The sequence below is a fragment of the Carica papaya genome, chromosome 5, assembly GCF_054855325.1.
Source record: "Carica papaya isolate Zhongbai chromosome 5, ASM5485532v1, whole genome shotgun sequence".
In the NCBI taxonomy this organism is placed as follows: domain Eukaryota; kingdom Viridiplantae; phylum Streptophyta; class Magnoliopsida; order Brassicales; family Caricaceae; genus Carica; species Carica papaya.
The window spans coordinates 41,622,616-41,638,217 of NC_142313.1; the positions used below are offsets into that span (position 1 = coordinate 41,622,616).

Genomic DNA, 15,602 nt, shown 5'->3' on the forward strand with positions numbered 1-15,602 from the left:
ACTTTGAAGTACTTTCAAGTGTTTAAATCATTTGGAAACATCTTTTAAGTACCACGAAACATATAAATATCTTCAAATAATAAAATGTTGATGTAGTTCATATTATTCTGAATATCGAGAAACACTTTCGAGTGTTCAGAAGTACAAAAACAATTCTAAATCTTTGGAATATTTAGTAATTCATAGTCTCAAATATGTTTTTTAATTTCTAAAATATTTAAAAATAAAATTGATTATTTAGAATATGTAGAAGTGTTCTTGGATACTTAAAATATATATTTGAATAATTAGATATCATATAGGACATTATTTATAAAAAATATTTAAAATATTATTATTATTATCATTATTATTGTTATCGTTACCACTATCATTATTATTATAATTAATATTTATTTATATAAATTAAAATTTTATAGTTCCAAACATATGATAATCACTTCCTATACCTATATATATATATGCATATGCATATATATATATATATATGACTAATTCACTCTAAGATCTATTAAACTATCTTAATCTACTTTAACTCATTATTATGCACAGTTCCAAACGTAAGGTGACTCCGGGAGGGAGAACAAGTGACATTCAAAAGGGACCGAAGATAATTATCGATGGAAGTAATTAATTTAAATTCCTTTATGGAAGGGCATGCACGCAGGCAGAGACGACAAAGATATATATATATATATATATGTATGTACACATATACACACACACACGTACGTAAGTGGATGAGTGATTACAGTGATAGTAGGCAGAAATTTTAAGGAAAAAAAATTAAAAAAAAAAAAAGGAAAAGACAGGAAGTTGGTCGTGGTCATGCATGGGCGGGATTCCCTAGCAGAATCGAATCACTCCACTTCTCTTTACAGTTTGCTTCTTCTTCCTTTACCTCTCCCCAAGAGAATGGCCGCCACCCATATATCATATTACTAATTATACAACTCTTTCTTCCTAGATCTCTTCACTTCATGCATACATCTATGTCTGTCTATTTATCTATATATGTACTATATGTATCTGTATACATGCATATTGTACATATGTTGTTTTTCAAAAAGAAGAGAGAAAAAGAAATAGCAGGCGCAGAAAAAGAAAAAGAAAAAGATGGTCAAAACAAAAACCTCCGAGTCTTTGTTTTTCCCACCAAACCAAATCATCTTTTTTATGTCCAACCTCACCATTTGCCACCTTTTCTTTTTCTCTCTTTTTGTCTTGGGTTTTCTTTCACCAATATCTTCTTCTAATTTACTATATATTATTTATACCCATCCCATCATATACATACCTATATATATATATATCTTCTTCTAATTTACTATATATTAGTTCTTTAAGTCACAATATATCTCTTACACATAAAAAAAAGGAGTATAAATAAATAAGAGAAGCTTACTTTGCTTGATATAGTCATGTATCTACTAAATTATATTAATTCTCTCATGGTTAATTCAATCATACATTTGGTACTTAAACTTACATCTTCTTACCACCTTTAATAAGGAAATAACATATTGATTTCTTCACGAAGACAAATATAAATATGTATAATCCGACTTAAGCCCTCAATATTATTTAAAAAAAATTCAAGGACCGACCGTGGTAATTGAATTCAGGGTTTTGTGGGTAATTTTGCGATAATTAATTTAAGTCTACTAAATGAAAAGAATTTTCTTGCCAATATATAGAGATATATAAGAGAAGCTTGAGAGTAGTACAAGAAGAAAGTAGAATATTCAAAATTTTATAAAGCAACAAGAATTTTACCTGACACTTTGACTATCAATATCTTATTCTCAAAGTATAGTTGAAGGAGACATGAGCAAAATAATTGGAATATATGTGGCCCTCCCTAGGGTTTTTTATGTTCAGAATATTCATTACATGTAAAAACAAAAACAAATAGAAAATATTCCCAATTCGATTCTTCATCGTCCGTTACCGTTCGCCCACATGTCAATCTAAATAATATATATATATAGTGTAAATCTTTGCTTTAAAATTTAAATTAATTTTATTTAAAAAAACATGTACAGCTTTTCTCCTGTTATATATGTTTGGCCTTTGAAATAAATTATTACGAGTTTCAAATTTCATAAAAAATATAGAATTCATTATGTCGTAACTATATTGGTGGAATCTTTATTTATTAAAGTGATGTAAAAACAAAAACAAATAGAAAATATTCCCAATTTGATTCTTCATCGTCCATTACCGTTCACCCACATGTCAATCTAAATAATATATATATATATATATATATTGTAAATCTTCGTTCTAAAATTTAATTAAATTTATATAAAAATATGTATACAACTTTCTCATGTTATATATGTTTGGCTTTTAAAATAAATTGTCATAAGTTCGAATTTCATAAAAAAAACGTAGAATTCGTTATTTCATAACTATATTGGTGGAATCTTCATTTATTAAAGTAAACACAACATAAATATATGTAACATATATATATATATATAATATATGTATATTAAGCATTCAAGTTGAGCAAACAACATTTGGTGGTGGGGACATAAATGAAATTAGATTAACTTAAACAAATTAAAAAGAAGCAAACTAATATTATGAGTTTATTAATTAGTTTGAATGTCTTGTACTTTCCAAAATTTCCAGTCCTTGGAATCGCAGCAAATGGAATGAATTTTTTTTTTTTCTCTTTATCTCTTTTCTGTTTCCTTTAAATTTTAATTTTAATTTCAATTTTTCTTTTTTGGTGATTGCATTTATCAAAGTTTGCAAGGGTGAAGAACACGAAAAAGCAGATATTCACAGCTCGATCTCCATTAATATTCCTCTTTTTTTTTTTTTGTTTTCCTTTTCCAATTCTCTAACCAGTATATAAACACTTTCTTCCTCATCCATTCTTCACCTCCATCTCTTTCATTTCTCCATCTCTTCACCAGGTTCGTACTATTCCTTTCAATCTCTCTGAAACATCATCTAATTGTTTGTTTGTTTGTTTTTTTTTTTTTTTTTTCTGAATTGTTACTAACATTGAAAGAATTAATTCATTAATAATGCAGCGTAGAGAAAATTTGAGGAAGATGAACAGTCGGCCAGGAGATTGGAATTGTCGGTCATGCCAGCATCTGAATTTTCAGAGGCGAGAATCGTGCCAGCGGTGCGGCGAGTCTCGCTCCGGTGAGTTTGGGGGATACGGTGGGAGGTCAGGTGGTTCATCATTCGGGTTCATAACCGGGTCGGATGTTCGACCCGGGGACTGGTACTGCTCCGCCATGAACTGCGGCGCTCATAACTTCGCCAGCCGATCCAGCTGCTTCAAATGCGGTGCGTTTAAGGAGGATTGCGGCGGAGGGTTTGATGGTGAGAGTATCCCGCGCGCCAGAGGGTCAGCTTTTGGTGGGTCTGTTAATCGCTCTGGATGGAAATATGGAGATTGGATCTGTACTAGGTCATTTTTCTCTTACCCTACATTTTTTAATATTTTATTTTATATGGTATAGTTTAGGTTTAGCCCCATCAGACTATATCGTATATTACATATACATATTATATGTATACACGTTCTTATTTGATGGGGAAGGTTAAATGATTTTGTGGGTCATTGGAATTAGATGGTGGGCACAGAGTTTTGAAAAGGACTGAGTTGGGTTGTTGTTTGACTGCTTTGCTTTGGGAAAAGTCAGATATATACTTTTATGAGAATCTCTTCATCTGCTGCATGCACTTGCTGTTTCATTGATATATCTGTGTGTATATATGTGTGTGTATGTATACATTCACATATATAATAAATATATATATATATATATATGTACATATGCAGGTCAGGTTGCAATGAGCACAACTTTGCTAGCAGAATGGAATGCTTCAGATGCAATGCTCCAAGAGACTTCAGCCTAGCCAGAACTTCATACTAATTTCTTCTTCCATTTTTTGGGTACGAATACTTAATTACAATAACTATATACTACCCATTAATTATTATATAATTTTTTATTAATCTTGAAATGGGTACTTATATATATATGTGTGTGTGTATATATACATACATACATATATATATATATATGTGTGTGCAGGTGTTTTGCAGAGAGAGTATGAAAATGAGGAGAGCTGCTACTTTTTGGTGATTAGTTTTGGGTGATTGTAGGGTTTTGTTGTTGGGTTGGAGTTAATCTACTTTGGCATATTTAATTCCATATAAAATTAACATCAATTATAGCAGTTTCCTATTTCGGTTTCATTCATTCATTCTCCTTCATCTCTTTTATTTCCTCTTCTGAGTTTCCTATTTCTTAGTTAACCATGTTTAATTATAAGTAAACCATAATTATATTTCTTATTCTAATTAAAACCTCAAATATTATTGCTTCACTGTGAAAATGGTAATTCGTATATGTGTCTATATATATATATATATATATATATATATATGGAATCTGAAAAGCTGGAAAAGGAAACAAATATCAGGTTTGTTCCATGTAAAGGAATAATCAGTCATGGTTCAAATCAAATAACTATTTTACTTTTGGGAAAGCCTGACACAAAGATCTAGTGGTACCTCACAGCTCTCTCTTAATTAATTAATTAATTATTAGTGTTTTAATCAACAACTTAATCATTAATCTTATGTTTTTAGTGAATTAATTAAACCAACAACTAGTATCAAAGAATATCTACACGTCTATATCATATATAATTTTTTGTAACTAGGGTTCCAGCCATTGTTTCAATGAAACTGTTTATAAATTTTTTAAAATAAAAATTTATAAATGCACATACACACAAATTATAATACAATATTATCAAATAGATACATAAAACTCGTGAATCTAACTCGAATTTATTTTTTATAAAAAAAAAAATACCAATTATTCAACATATAAATATTTAACAAAATTAGCCTTATAACTTAAAAAAATATATATGTATAATGAATCATTTGAGAAATACATATAACTATGTATGCCCATAAGTCTCTCTTGCTTTCTTTTGCCATAAACAATATATTAAGGCAAATCAATCACATTGGATTCCCTCCATTGACCTTATTCTATATCATGTATACAAATGAGGATTTGCAAAAGCACCTGCCTATACATTATATATGTATATGTATATATGTATATGTGTATGTATATCCTCGAGCATTAGTGATAATGCTTTAAGCAAGATTCTTTGTCTTACCTTTAACCTAGCTATATAAGCTTTTAATTTGCTTTGTGTTACACATCCATGTATATTTTGTACATAGATATAACATATAGATACATAATTACTTTACAATTTGGATTAATGGCTTTGAACTCCTTTTAAAGAAAAGCATGAACAAAATTTTAGTTGAATGTTATAAAAAGCATGCATCAATTTTGACCAACTTTAATTTTTGCTCATATCTTTTTTATGTAGTTTGCTGCCTTTAATCATCAGCCTGCCACAACATGGGTTTTCCCTACTTCCACTCATTCTCTATTTCTTACCTAACTATATATATATATATATATATACCCTTTATTAATTTATTGTGTATTTATATGCACACATTTTATATTAATAGGTAACAAACTTGTTCTTGCTCTTATTAAATTATAAGATAAAATTATATAGTTTTAGTTAACAAATTTCAAATAAATAATAAGATATTATAAATCTCTCTCAATATACAAAAGAAGTACATTTTAAGTTTACTAATCGTAGATAAAAAGAAAAAAAAAAAATTTATGAAGAATTTAGTAGAGTCGGAATTAGTGGATTCATAAGAAAAAATAGATAAAAGTAGTTTAACTTATTTACCGATTTCAAAATAATTGTTCGAAATTGAGACAATATATGTAAAGAATCTTAGTAAAAAGAAGAGAAATGGCAAGAATAGAATGACATGGGCGGAGTCGATTCCTCTACGTTCGAGATTTTGTAAAGTCAACTCAAAAACATTAATTGGTAAAGATGGATTGACAAGTATAACATATTTTTATAAGACTTCATATAAAAGGTAATAAAAGTATGAATGAGAAAGATGTCTATTGAAATTATAGAACTTCAAGTTTTATATTCGATTTGAAACTAATATATATATATATATGAGAGGATTTAGATATCTAATTGTGGAAGATGACACAAAGTCAATACATAATCCATACTTCTTAGCAAACTCGTTGGACTCCGAATTTATTGTGTTGACGGATGATATTTATGTTCTGAGATAATTTTGTATTAATTTTTCTTTTTTAATAGATCACTAAAAAACGTAATCGAGTAACTCATATTTCATCTAGAGAAATATTAACGGCAATCAAATTTTAATTACTTAATTTTAGGTAAAAAAAAATATATAACTATATTAATTTTTATTTTAGAATTGTATGATTGAATATTATCTTATATAAATATATATTATTAGTATCACAAATTTAAGTAAATATTTTTTACATAAATAAATAAAAAAATTAAGATATTTGTGTATATCAAGGGTTCTAAATTAATAACTATAAAATTTTATTTTATTTTTATTAAATATATTATAATTTGATAATATCATTATCAATGTATGTACAATAGCTATAAATTTAATGTATATTCAATATGTACTAATTGATTGTACAACGTGTGCGTTCTGCTTCTGTTCTCACGTTTAATGCCCTTCACATACTCACTCTACTTTCTCCCTTCCTCCTCTTCCTCTCCCTCTCCTTCTTCCTTCTTCTCAATTTGTCGTTCTCTCTGTTTTTTCTTTCATCTCGGGTTTTCTTATCTGCATTCTCTGGTGCTCAAACTCTCCAAGATTTCCATGGCTTCATGTGAGTCTCTCTTTCCCTCTCTAAGTTGAATTAAAATTTCAAATGGGTTTTTCTTTTATGTTTCCAAGTTTGATCACACGTGGGTCTTATGTTTCATTTCATTTCGCATATTTGTTTGCCTGCTACATTGTCTCTGCAAATAGAGGAACCGGTACTTGATCAATTTTAGTTCTGTTAAATAAACTAGTCTTTGGGAGGGAGGGGTTTTCTGGGTTTTGGGGTTGCTCAAACTTTGTGGAAAGTTGAACCGTTTTTTAGTAGAATCAGTATTTGTTTTTCATAAATTCCAACTTTTTTTTTTCATATGACGTTTCCGGATTCAGCTGTAACTATTAACTTGTTATAATTTTTTGGGATTGCCTTGTTTTGGTTTACCATTTTCTTTCTTCTTTTCTGTCTGGATCACCTTTGCCTTTATGGATGACCAGAAGTAGCCAAAAGTATAATGTTTTTCTCTTCTTTAGTGTCTTCCATTGTTTTAGATGCTTATGAACCCTAGAGTTGCTTTATATAAAGACCGGGTTCCTTCACTATATGTACAGTAATTTACTAAAGCATTCAATTTAAACAAGCAGTAGTTTTTCTGGGAGGAAAAGGTAGTACTTCTGATTTCATGGATGAAATGGTTCGGTGAAAGGTAGTTGACTTCAGTAAGTTTAAGATGCACTTCAGTTAGCCTCAGTGCTGAATCGGATGCGAAAATTTTAAGATGTCCCTTTTAGAGGGCAATGTGGTCCTTGCATTTTGATTAAATTATCTTCTGTAACCATCAGACACCTATCAGATAAATTATCGAGATAGAAGATATGAATAAAGTCTAACCTTATGGACATAAAATCAGTAATTTTGATGGAGGGAATTGGTAGAGTTTAAGTTTATAGGTAGATCCTAAAACCTAGGTTTGTCATGTTTTATGAAGAGTACAAGATTTGGTCGAGGTGTAGGTTACAAGGCACTCTTAGACAATGATAAAACACAATATTGATTCTAATTTTAAGTGAAGTGGTGGATCTTGCTGTTCCACTGAAGCTACATCAATACTTCTTGAGCAACAGTTGTTTGGAGGTATTCATAAGTGAAAAGTTTTGCTGCAATTTTTGTATTATTGATTTAAATTCTGACATTTTGTGTCAGAATCTGGTTTTGTCATATCTTATGCCTGAAGCTTCTTCTTTAAGGTGTTGGCCAATGATTCTTCCGAACTTAAGATTTGTTCTTCAGTAACTTTCAGTGAAAATTTTAGCCTTTTCATATTAAAGGATTGAACCCCTAATACTTCTGCTGATCTCTGCTTAATGAGAATAACATTTAAAAACGATTGAATCACTCCCTCTGCTCATAAGCTACCCTCTTACTTCCATACCTGATTCAATAACAATGGCTGGTTCATCTACATGAAGTGTTGAGTACACATTTATACATCCCAAAGTTAAAAATAGTTGATCCTCTCAATTTGAAGAATTTTCATCAAATAAGAGAAATATACAGAAAAATAATCAGTAGGAATAAATACAATAACAAGAACATGTACGTTATTGCTATGAAGAAATTTGTAATTGAGATAAAAATACATTAATTCATGTAAGCACATCTTCTAAATTATCATATGGCAATTATGATACCAGGAAATTTCATATTAATTCTATGAAGAAAACTATTTCAGATTAATGGACATTAACTTACAAGTAAACATTTTCTGATTTGGATTCATGTATATTGTCTGAGTTACAATTGTCTTCATAGCATCAATAGATGCCCATCCTTGATATTGTAATAATTCCTTTTCTGTAACTTTCTATTTAGTTCTTGTATTCCATAGCCATATGCTGATAATTATTTTCATGGGAATGATCGAATCCTTTTGACCTTTGAGTGTATGAATTTGGACTTGGCACTTTGGGTAAACCATCCATTTTCACTCAATCAGGTATGTCAACAAGAGGATTGCTTATGATTGCCAGGAATTATCTAATTGTATAAGTGTGATGCTCATCAAATCCTGCACAGCAAAATCATTTAGTATTCAATCCTAAAATGCGATAAGGGTAGAGCTTACGTGAAACCTGTTAAGGAACAAATTGCATGCTTTCGTAAAGCATTGGCTAACACCCTAATGAAGAGTTTCAGGCATAAGGCATGACAAAACCAGGATTTAGTACCAAATGTTAGAATTTAATACCAAATGCACATAATATTTGTAGCAAAAATTTCATAGCAATTATTGCTTGAGTAATGTTGCTGAAAGTTGACTAGAAGAACCAAAACAATATCACCCAAAACTAAAATCAATGTAGTGTTAAAAATTTTCTGTCTTACAATCTAACTCTCAATCAAAGCTCATAAATTTTTTGAAACAATTAATCTATTTATAGGCTCCATTGGGGGTCTCAAGAGAGACTTAAACTCTAGCAGTTTCTTTCATCATGGCAATTGATTGCTTCATCAACTAGTCCTATTGTGATAGTGAGTAATTAGATAATTTATGTCATAATTACATGCCGCAATGTTTAATTAAAACACTAGAATTGTGAGGCACATCAGTGCCAAAGAGAGACCTACCGTACAGAAATATCTGGTGTAAAAGTAAGACATACAGTCATAGTTGATGCTCTAGATTGATATTAATTTAGTTTTGTTGCTGAGCATATTTCTGAAGTCGAATATGCTTATTTCTATGCATTCTCTTTGATGATGGGTCCATGGTTGTGCAATTGATTTATTGAAAATTTGACGGATAATGAAGGGTGATTGAGTTGGCAGAAACAGTGATGTCCTTATGTAAAGTACATCTTAATAAAATTTATTGCAATCCCATGTGAGATTCAATTTACACAAGCTCTCAGTAGTAATCACTTGTGGGAAAACAAGAAAGAGAAGTGAACTTAGAATGATGTGATTATTGAATTATGAGTAGATTTATGATGTGACTACTAAGTAACTGAATTGTTTTACTGCTTTTTCTTTTAGACATTCTCATGTGAATATATTTCGTGCTTGTGCATTTTATGCTTGCAAATTTTGAGATAATGCCTATGATTTACATGTGCAGAATATTTTAAAAAGTTGTGGTATGAATTTGTCTTCATAATGAATTAATGCCTATCTCTGATTTGGATTATTTGATGGTTACTGTTCTTTATTTCATTTCAGGTGGTTTAGGAGCTTCGAATGTTAAAATTCCGACATTGAATTTTAATCAAATAAGAATTCCTAATCTACAAAAATGGAATGATGTAATACCATTGATTGGGCAAAGACCTCCAAAGTGCACTAGTTTAACAATATCACGACCATTGATGAAGCCATTCACTGTACATTGTGTGGAGGGTCAGTGTAAGTTTATTTTTCTTTATTTCTCTTGTGATCCATAGGTCTTTCCTTTTTGTGAATGCATCTGTTGATGAATTACATTTTACCAGACTCCTGATGGTGCTGCACATATGGAAAAAAAAAAAAAAAAAAAAACCTTTGCTTGTACCTTAATAGATGTTACCATAAAGCTTGGAGATGATAAATTATAGTTCTGAATGCCCCCAAAATATTATTCATTTTATAGTGATAATGTAATCATCAGACTCACTTATACAGCTAGAGAATTAGATTTTGGTTATTATAATTCTACTGAAACATCAGTGATTTCTGTTAAGTAGAAGATAATCCTAATAGTTCTCTGGGAATAAAAGATGGGCTGGTTGCAGCGAAAGAAATGATTCCTGAAATAATTTTATTATCTAAATGACTGAAAGGAAACAAGAGAAACAATTTAGGTGGGGAACCTCCTCCAATGCATGCTATTATTTTGTTATAGTGCAGCCACATTTATTTTAAATGTTTCTGCTTTCATGATGTTATTGTCAGATTTACCAAGAACAAGCGTTACATTTCCCAAAGGACTAAAATTTAACTCAATTTTTAAACTGTTCACATATTCTCTTAAGTTTTCTAAAATCTTCTGCTAGTTTAAGCTAATTGTTCAAATAGTGTTTTAGCAACAATTATTGCATTCATTCATCATTTTTTTTCTTAATATTCTTAATATTACAACAAGGAGAGTATTTGATCTGTTTTTGATGAGCAGAGAAGTCCTGGTAATGCAGAATAAGAAGACCCTAAGAGGTCATATTTCATAAATAAAAGATATTCATTTACTGATAATGTTTATGTATTATTAAGATATTTAGCTTATTTAGGAATTATTGACTATAGGTTTATTATTAGTATGAGTTTGTACTCCTATTTTCTTAGAATGCTATTTACTTATTCTCTATTATAAGTAGCTCAATTAATTAACTTCTTTTCCTATTAGTAAAATTCTTGTGTAGACTTTAAAATTCTTACTTTGATTATATATTCTAGTGCCTATAAATAGGATATTCTAGTTTAGTTATTAGGTAAACTATTCATAAGATTATTATATAAATACTGAGTTATTGACCTGACTATCAAGATCTGAGATCTCCAATTTTAGTTCTTAAGAAATAATCAAGCTTTGATTAAATGTTGTTTACAAAAAAGTTTTTATTGTAGTTTCTTCAAGGACGGCTTCTTTTGTCTTCATGGAGTTTAAATCAACTAGAATTACTTAATGGATGGAGAAAATGATTACTTCCTTTTCCCTTATGACTCTCTTTTACTACAATATTTTTCTATAACACATTATTGTTTGTTCTTCAGAAGTCTCTTCTTTTGCATTACTGACTAGGCAGTAAGATTTATGTTTCTCTATCATTGTATGGCTTGTATTCACATGCTTTATCGATTGCAGCTGGCACTAAGTTAGTAAATGATGCTGAAGAGACTAAATCATCTGGTTTGACAAGTCCGCTCATTCCAAGTTCATATAAGGTGATTTCTTAACTATTATGGTCTGTGTAGATCTTGGATGTGTCTCTACTATCCAGTATTAATTTTTGCAGTGCCATATATTTTTCAGCATGCATCAACCTAGTCCTCCAAACTTTGGCTGGTTTATTGCATGTTCTTCTTTTCTTGTTCAGTAACAGATCAAGTGTTCTACAGATGAATGATTTAATTTACTAAGGAAAAGGAAGTGTTCATTTTTCCCTGTGTAGTCAGTAATCCTAGACCAGGTCTCAAAGTCCGTTGTTTTATAATTATCTTTTCCAGCTTGCTAGATCTATTTTCATGTTTGAAATTGATGATTTGCAAAACTCTTGTTCAATATTTTCCTTTATTATTAGATAAACTAATATTTATGTCTCCACTCCGAGTTTGAAGTCGCTTTTTAGCACTATGTAATCCTTATCATGTTTCTTGAATAACCTGTAGTGGCCTTTCTTTCTTTCCTGAGGGGAAAAACAGTGTTCTTGAACTTCACCAAATTTTTCTAAAAATATTTCGGGATCCCAAATGGCGTCTAATCTTGCATTTTAAGGTGGGACTGGATCCACACCATGAAACTCTATTTGGAGAGAAAATACCAACTCAACTGTGGGAGGCTCCTCTAAGTGGGGTCAACTGACCTTAATTTTGAAAAAAAAAAATAAGAATGCACCATATGAGGACATCTTCAATAAAGAAATGATTTTGATTTTTATCTTTTTGTAATTCTCACGCTATAAATCATAATAAATAATCATTTTGATCCCATTAAGTGTGGTAAAAGATGATTTTGACCCATTAATAGTTTTAGTAATTTCTTACCCCATTGATTTACTATCTTTATTATATTTTATCGATCCCACAGTTAAAACTTCTAACTCTGTCCTTGCTGAACCACTAGGCTTAGACGTTCTGCGGAAGATTTTCTGGAAGTTTGTTATCCTATTTTCCTTTTCCAATATGGTTTTGATGATAATAACACTTAAGCAGTTTGATATTGTTGTTGGCTTAGGTGAATCGTGAAACCTAGTTCCACTTTATGCTAATGCTAACACTTCTAATGATGGCAGATGCAAGTCAACCTCTTTGTCTCGTTTCAACCTTTGGGATAAGATGTGCGTATTATTGAGAAGTTTAAAATCTATGTTACTCAAATTTCATATGCAGGTGGAGTCTTTGGTAACAGAAATATGCAATACAACTTCAATTGCAGAGTTTGAGTTGAAGGTAATCTGTTTAATTAAGCTGTTGTTGTACATTGAACTGCACTTCATTTCAGATAAGGTGCTTGATGTCTTATATTTCTTGCCAATGATTTCTTTATTTCTTAATTATGTTAGCTTGGTGGGTTTCGCTTATATGTAATGAGGAACTTAACTGAGAAAAGTGTACCTTCACCTGCACCAAATTCTGTACCAGTCCTTATAACTTCAACCATTGAGTCTTCAGATTCAAATGAATTGGTTTCCGCTCCCTCTTTGGCCATCACAAAAACAACATTTCCTTCAGAGGCAGTTCAGAATCTTCCAATGTTGCTTGACAAAGCCGCAGATGAAGGCTTGGTGATACTTCAGTCTCCAAAGGTGACAAGTTGAGAATTAAAATACTTTCATCTTCTCTAACTCAGACCTCTAAATTCATAAAAATGGTGCAGGTGGGATTCTTCAGAAGATCTCGAACTATTAAGGGGAAGCGTGCTCCACCAGCATGTAAAGAGGTATTCATGAGGGTCTGCAAAGGATTATGTTGTTACCTTTTACGTTTTTAGGAAAGAAATCAAACAAAGCATTTGAATGTATTCATGTGTGAACTAGGGGTTATACACCAAGAAGTTCTCTCTTTATTTTTGGCAATATCATCTGAAGCTTGTCATTCTTAGCTTGCCTTATTCATTGAACTATAATTATTTGTGGAACTTGTTTTGTCAGAAGTATATACATTTTGTCTGTTTGCTCTCTAGGAAATACTGATGTGTAGATTTATTTTCATTAAACTAGCTATTCCAGTAAGTTATTGGTTTTTTTGGGATATTTTAGGCTCCATGTAGTATGTGAAAACATTTTTTAGTTTTCATTTCTTAAACTTGTATAGATTCTTACATGTGTTTCTTTATTAAAACATGGATAGTAGTGTGTGTTCATGGAGTGGAATGATACTGAAATGAGAATGAAAATATAGATGGAGTTTGAAAAGAATAAAAAGCTATTTTCTACTTTTCAAAAAATTATTTTTATTTATACTTAATTATTCTACAAATATACATCCTTGTATGTTTTATGGATCTCATGTATAAACATGTATAACTGGAAATAAAAATTAGAAAATGTTTTCATCAAGTGATAATGGCTTCTCCATGGCATAGTGTGAATCTCTTCTCATAGCATTTTTGTTGATTTCCAAACAGAAGCAAACAGTGAAGGAGGGGCAAGTTATATGCTATGTTGAACAGCTGGGTGCTGAAATCCCAATTGAGGTTTGAATTTTGACTTGCTATATTATATGAGTCAAATGCCAGGAGGCCTGGTTTTACCATCCTCATGTTTTGCATACATTTTTTTAATATCACTTTCTGATTTTTCCTTCTCCACTCTCTTTCCAGTCTGATATATCTGGGGAGGTTGTTAAAATACTAAGAGAAGATGGAGGTAAGTCTAATAGATATTTTCTCTATTCCAAAACTCTTTTTCTTGATATCTCCAGATGACATGCTTCTATGGATTTTGTTTGACCCACAGAGCCTGTAGGATACAATGATGCTCTTATTGCAATTCTTCCTTCTTTTCCTGGGATAAAGAAGCTTCAATAGACCATTTGATTTGTTCTTCTTCAATCATCCTAGCAGTACCCTGAAGCAGCAGTATTGACAGAATGTACGCCCTTCACTAGTACATACTAGCGTCTTTAATAGCATAGCTTTATAGAAGAAGTTTAGGAAAGTCAGTTTTAATGGTAGAGAGCTTCTTCTGGGATGAGTTTTTAGGAAAGTATTCGAAGCTGGTGGGAATTATCATAATGCTTTGTTTTGTTATCCCTACTTTTTATTTTGTGGGTATTTGCCAAGTTTTGATTTTCACAATTACATTTCTGCGGTAACTTGTTCCAGCAGTTTAGTGCAGTAACTGGTAATTTTGATCAGTTAAGCCACTGTTAAAAAAGTAGATTTCTTGTACCAAGCAACAAAAATCTAAGCACTTTATGCTTGCTCAATCAAATTGAATACTCGATTTCTTGATCATTGATCACTGGAACAAAACGCTTGTACCTAGAATGATGTTTCTGAGAGAGCACTGAATTGCAGTAAATTCTTTTCCTCTGTAATTGAGTTGTGAGCAATACATGAATATTACTCTACTCTAGTGGGCTGATAGTCAAGCTGGCAACAATGTACACTAAACCTAGCAATGAATATCCATCAGGGCAGGAATTTGTTGCCGGGATTCATAATATTCAACCAGTAGCTCCTGGTTTGTTGAGGGTTCATTTCTGTGCAGGCACTTTTAAATTTAACAAACCGACTCTTTCAGTACCAAAACCTTGCGTTGAGATATTATGAACGGTGCATTCTAACTCCTTACTTTTTCAATAACCTGTTGGTTGAGATCCTTACCTGTTTGACGAAAAATTTGCCAGCTTCTGCTGCAATGAATCAGTACAAGAAGCTCGTCGAAAGTAATATCTCAGGAATACTAAAAAATCCTACAAGTTTAAAGTAACATCAAGAAAAATAATTTGATTCTGATAATACAACGAGTCTGTAATAATAATTGCAAAAATCAAAATATGATATCGTATATCAGCATTTCGTCTTCAAGGTTTATGTCTAGAAACTGTATCTTGAATTCATGCCGGTAGTCATGGATGATGAACACTGTGCATTAGAAGGTCACAGGGCGAGGAAAACTATATTGCCTGAGCAGAAGGGTAATGAATGAATATGTAAATGTAAGTTTCTCTTTCACTACACCACAAACA

General features: G+C 31.0%; 2 protein-coding genes across 3 annotated transcripts; both read left to right on the forward strand.

Annotated features, from left to right (window-relative positions):
* The first annotated feature begins 2,775 nt into the window (after positions 1-2,775).
* LOC110825873 (Ran BP2/NZF zinc finger-like superfamily protein) lies at positions 2,776-4,234 on the forward strand. The gene is made up of 4 exons (XM_022056398.2): positions 2,776-2,930; positions 3,051-3,439; positions 3,815-3,928; positions 4,071-4,234. The coding sequence occupies exons 2-3, from the start codon at positions 3,072-3,074 to the stop codon at positions 3,906-3,908; spliced, it is 462 nt and encodes a 153-aa protein (XP_021912090.1). The 5' UTR covers positions 2,776-2,930; positions 3,051-3,071; the 3' UTR covers positions 3,909-3,928; positions 4,071-4,234.
* Positions 4,235-6,584: 2,350 nt separating this feature from the next.
* LOC110825878 (Single hybrid motif superfamily protein) lies at positions 6,585-14,865 on the forward strand. 2 transcript variants are annotated; one of them, XM_022056407.2, is made up of 9 exons: positions 6,585-6,788; positions 9,939-10,115; positions 11,554-11,633; positions 12,798-12,857; positions 12,971-13,213; positions 13,285-13,347; positions 14,035-14,103; positions 14,230-14,275; positions 14,366-14,865. In XM_022056407.2, the coding sequence occupies exons 1-9, from the start codon at positions 6,626-6,628 to the stop codon at positions 14,434-14,436; spliced, it is 972 nt and encodes a 323-aa protein (XP_021912099.1). In that variant the 5' UTR covers positions 6,585-6,625; the 3' UTR covers positions 14,437-14,865. The 2 variants fall into 2 exon arrangements, with proteins under 2 accessions (XP_021912099.1, XP_021912098.1); XM_022056406.2 differs by having other exon boundaries at positions 6,586-6,788; positions 9,939-10,121.
* The last annotated feature ends 737 nt before the right edge of the window (positions 14,866-15,602 follow it).

Coding starts and splice junctions, on each gene's coding strand:
- LOC110825873 (XM_022056398.2), top strand. CDS start 3,072: ATGAACAGTCGGCCAGGAGATTGGAATTGTCGGTCATGCCAGCATCTG. Junction 3,440..3,814: donor GGAGATTGGATCTGTACTAG/GTCATTTTTCTC, acceptor GTACATATGCAG/GTCAGGTTGCAATGAGCACA.
- LOC110825878 (XM_022056406.2), top strand. CDS start 6,626: ATGCCCTTCACATACTCACTCTACTTTCTCCCTTCCTCCTCTTCCTCT. Junction 6,789..9,938: donor CAAGATTTCCATGGCTTCAT/GTGAGTCTCTCT, acceptor ATTTCATTTCAG/GTGGTTTAGGAGCTTCGAAT. Junction 14,104..14,229: donor GTGCTGAAATCCCAATTGAG/GTTTGAATTTTG, acceptor CTCTCTTTCCAG/TCTGATATATCTGGGGAGGT.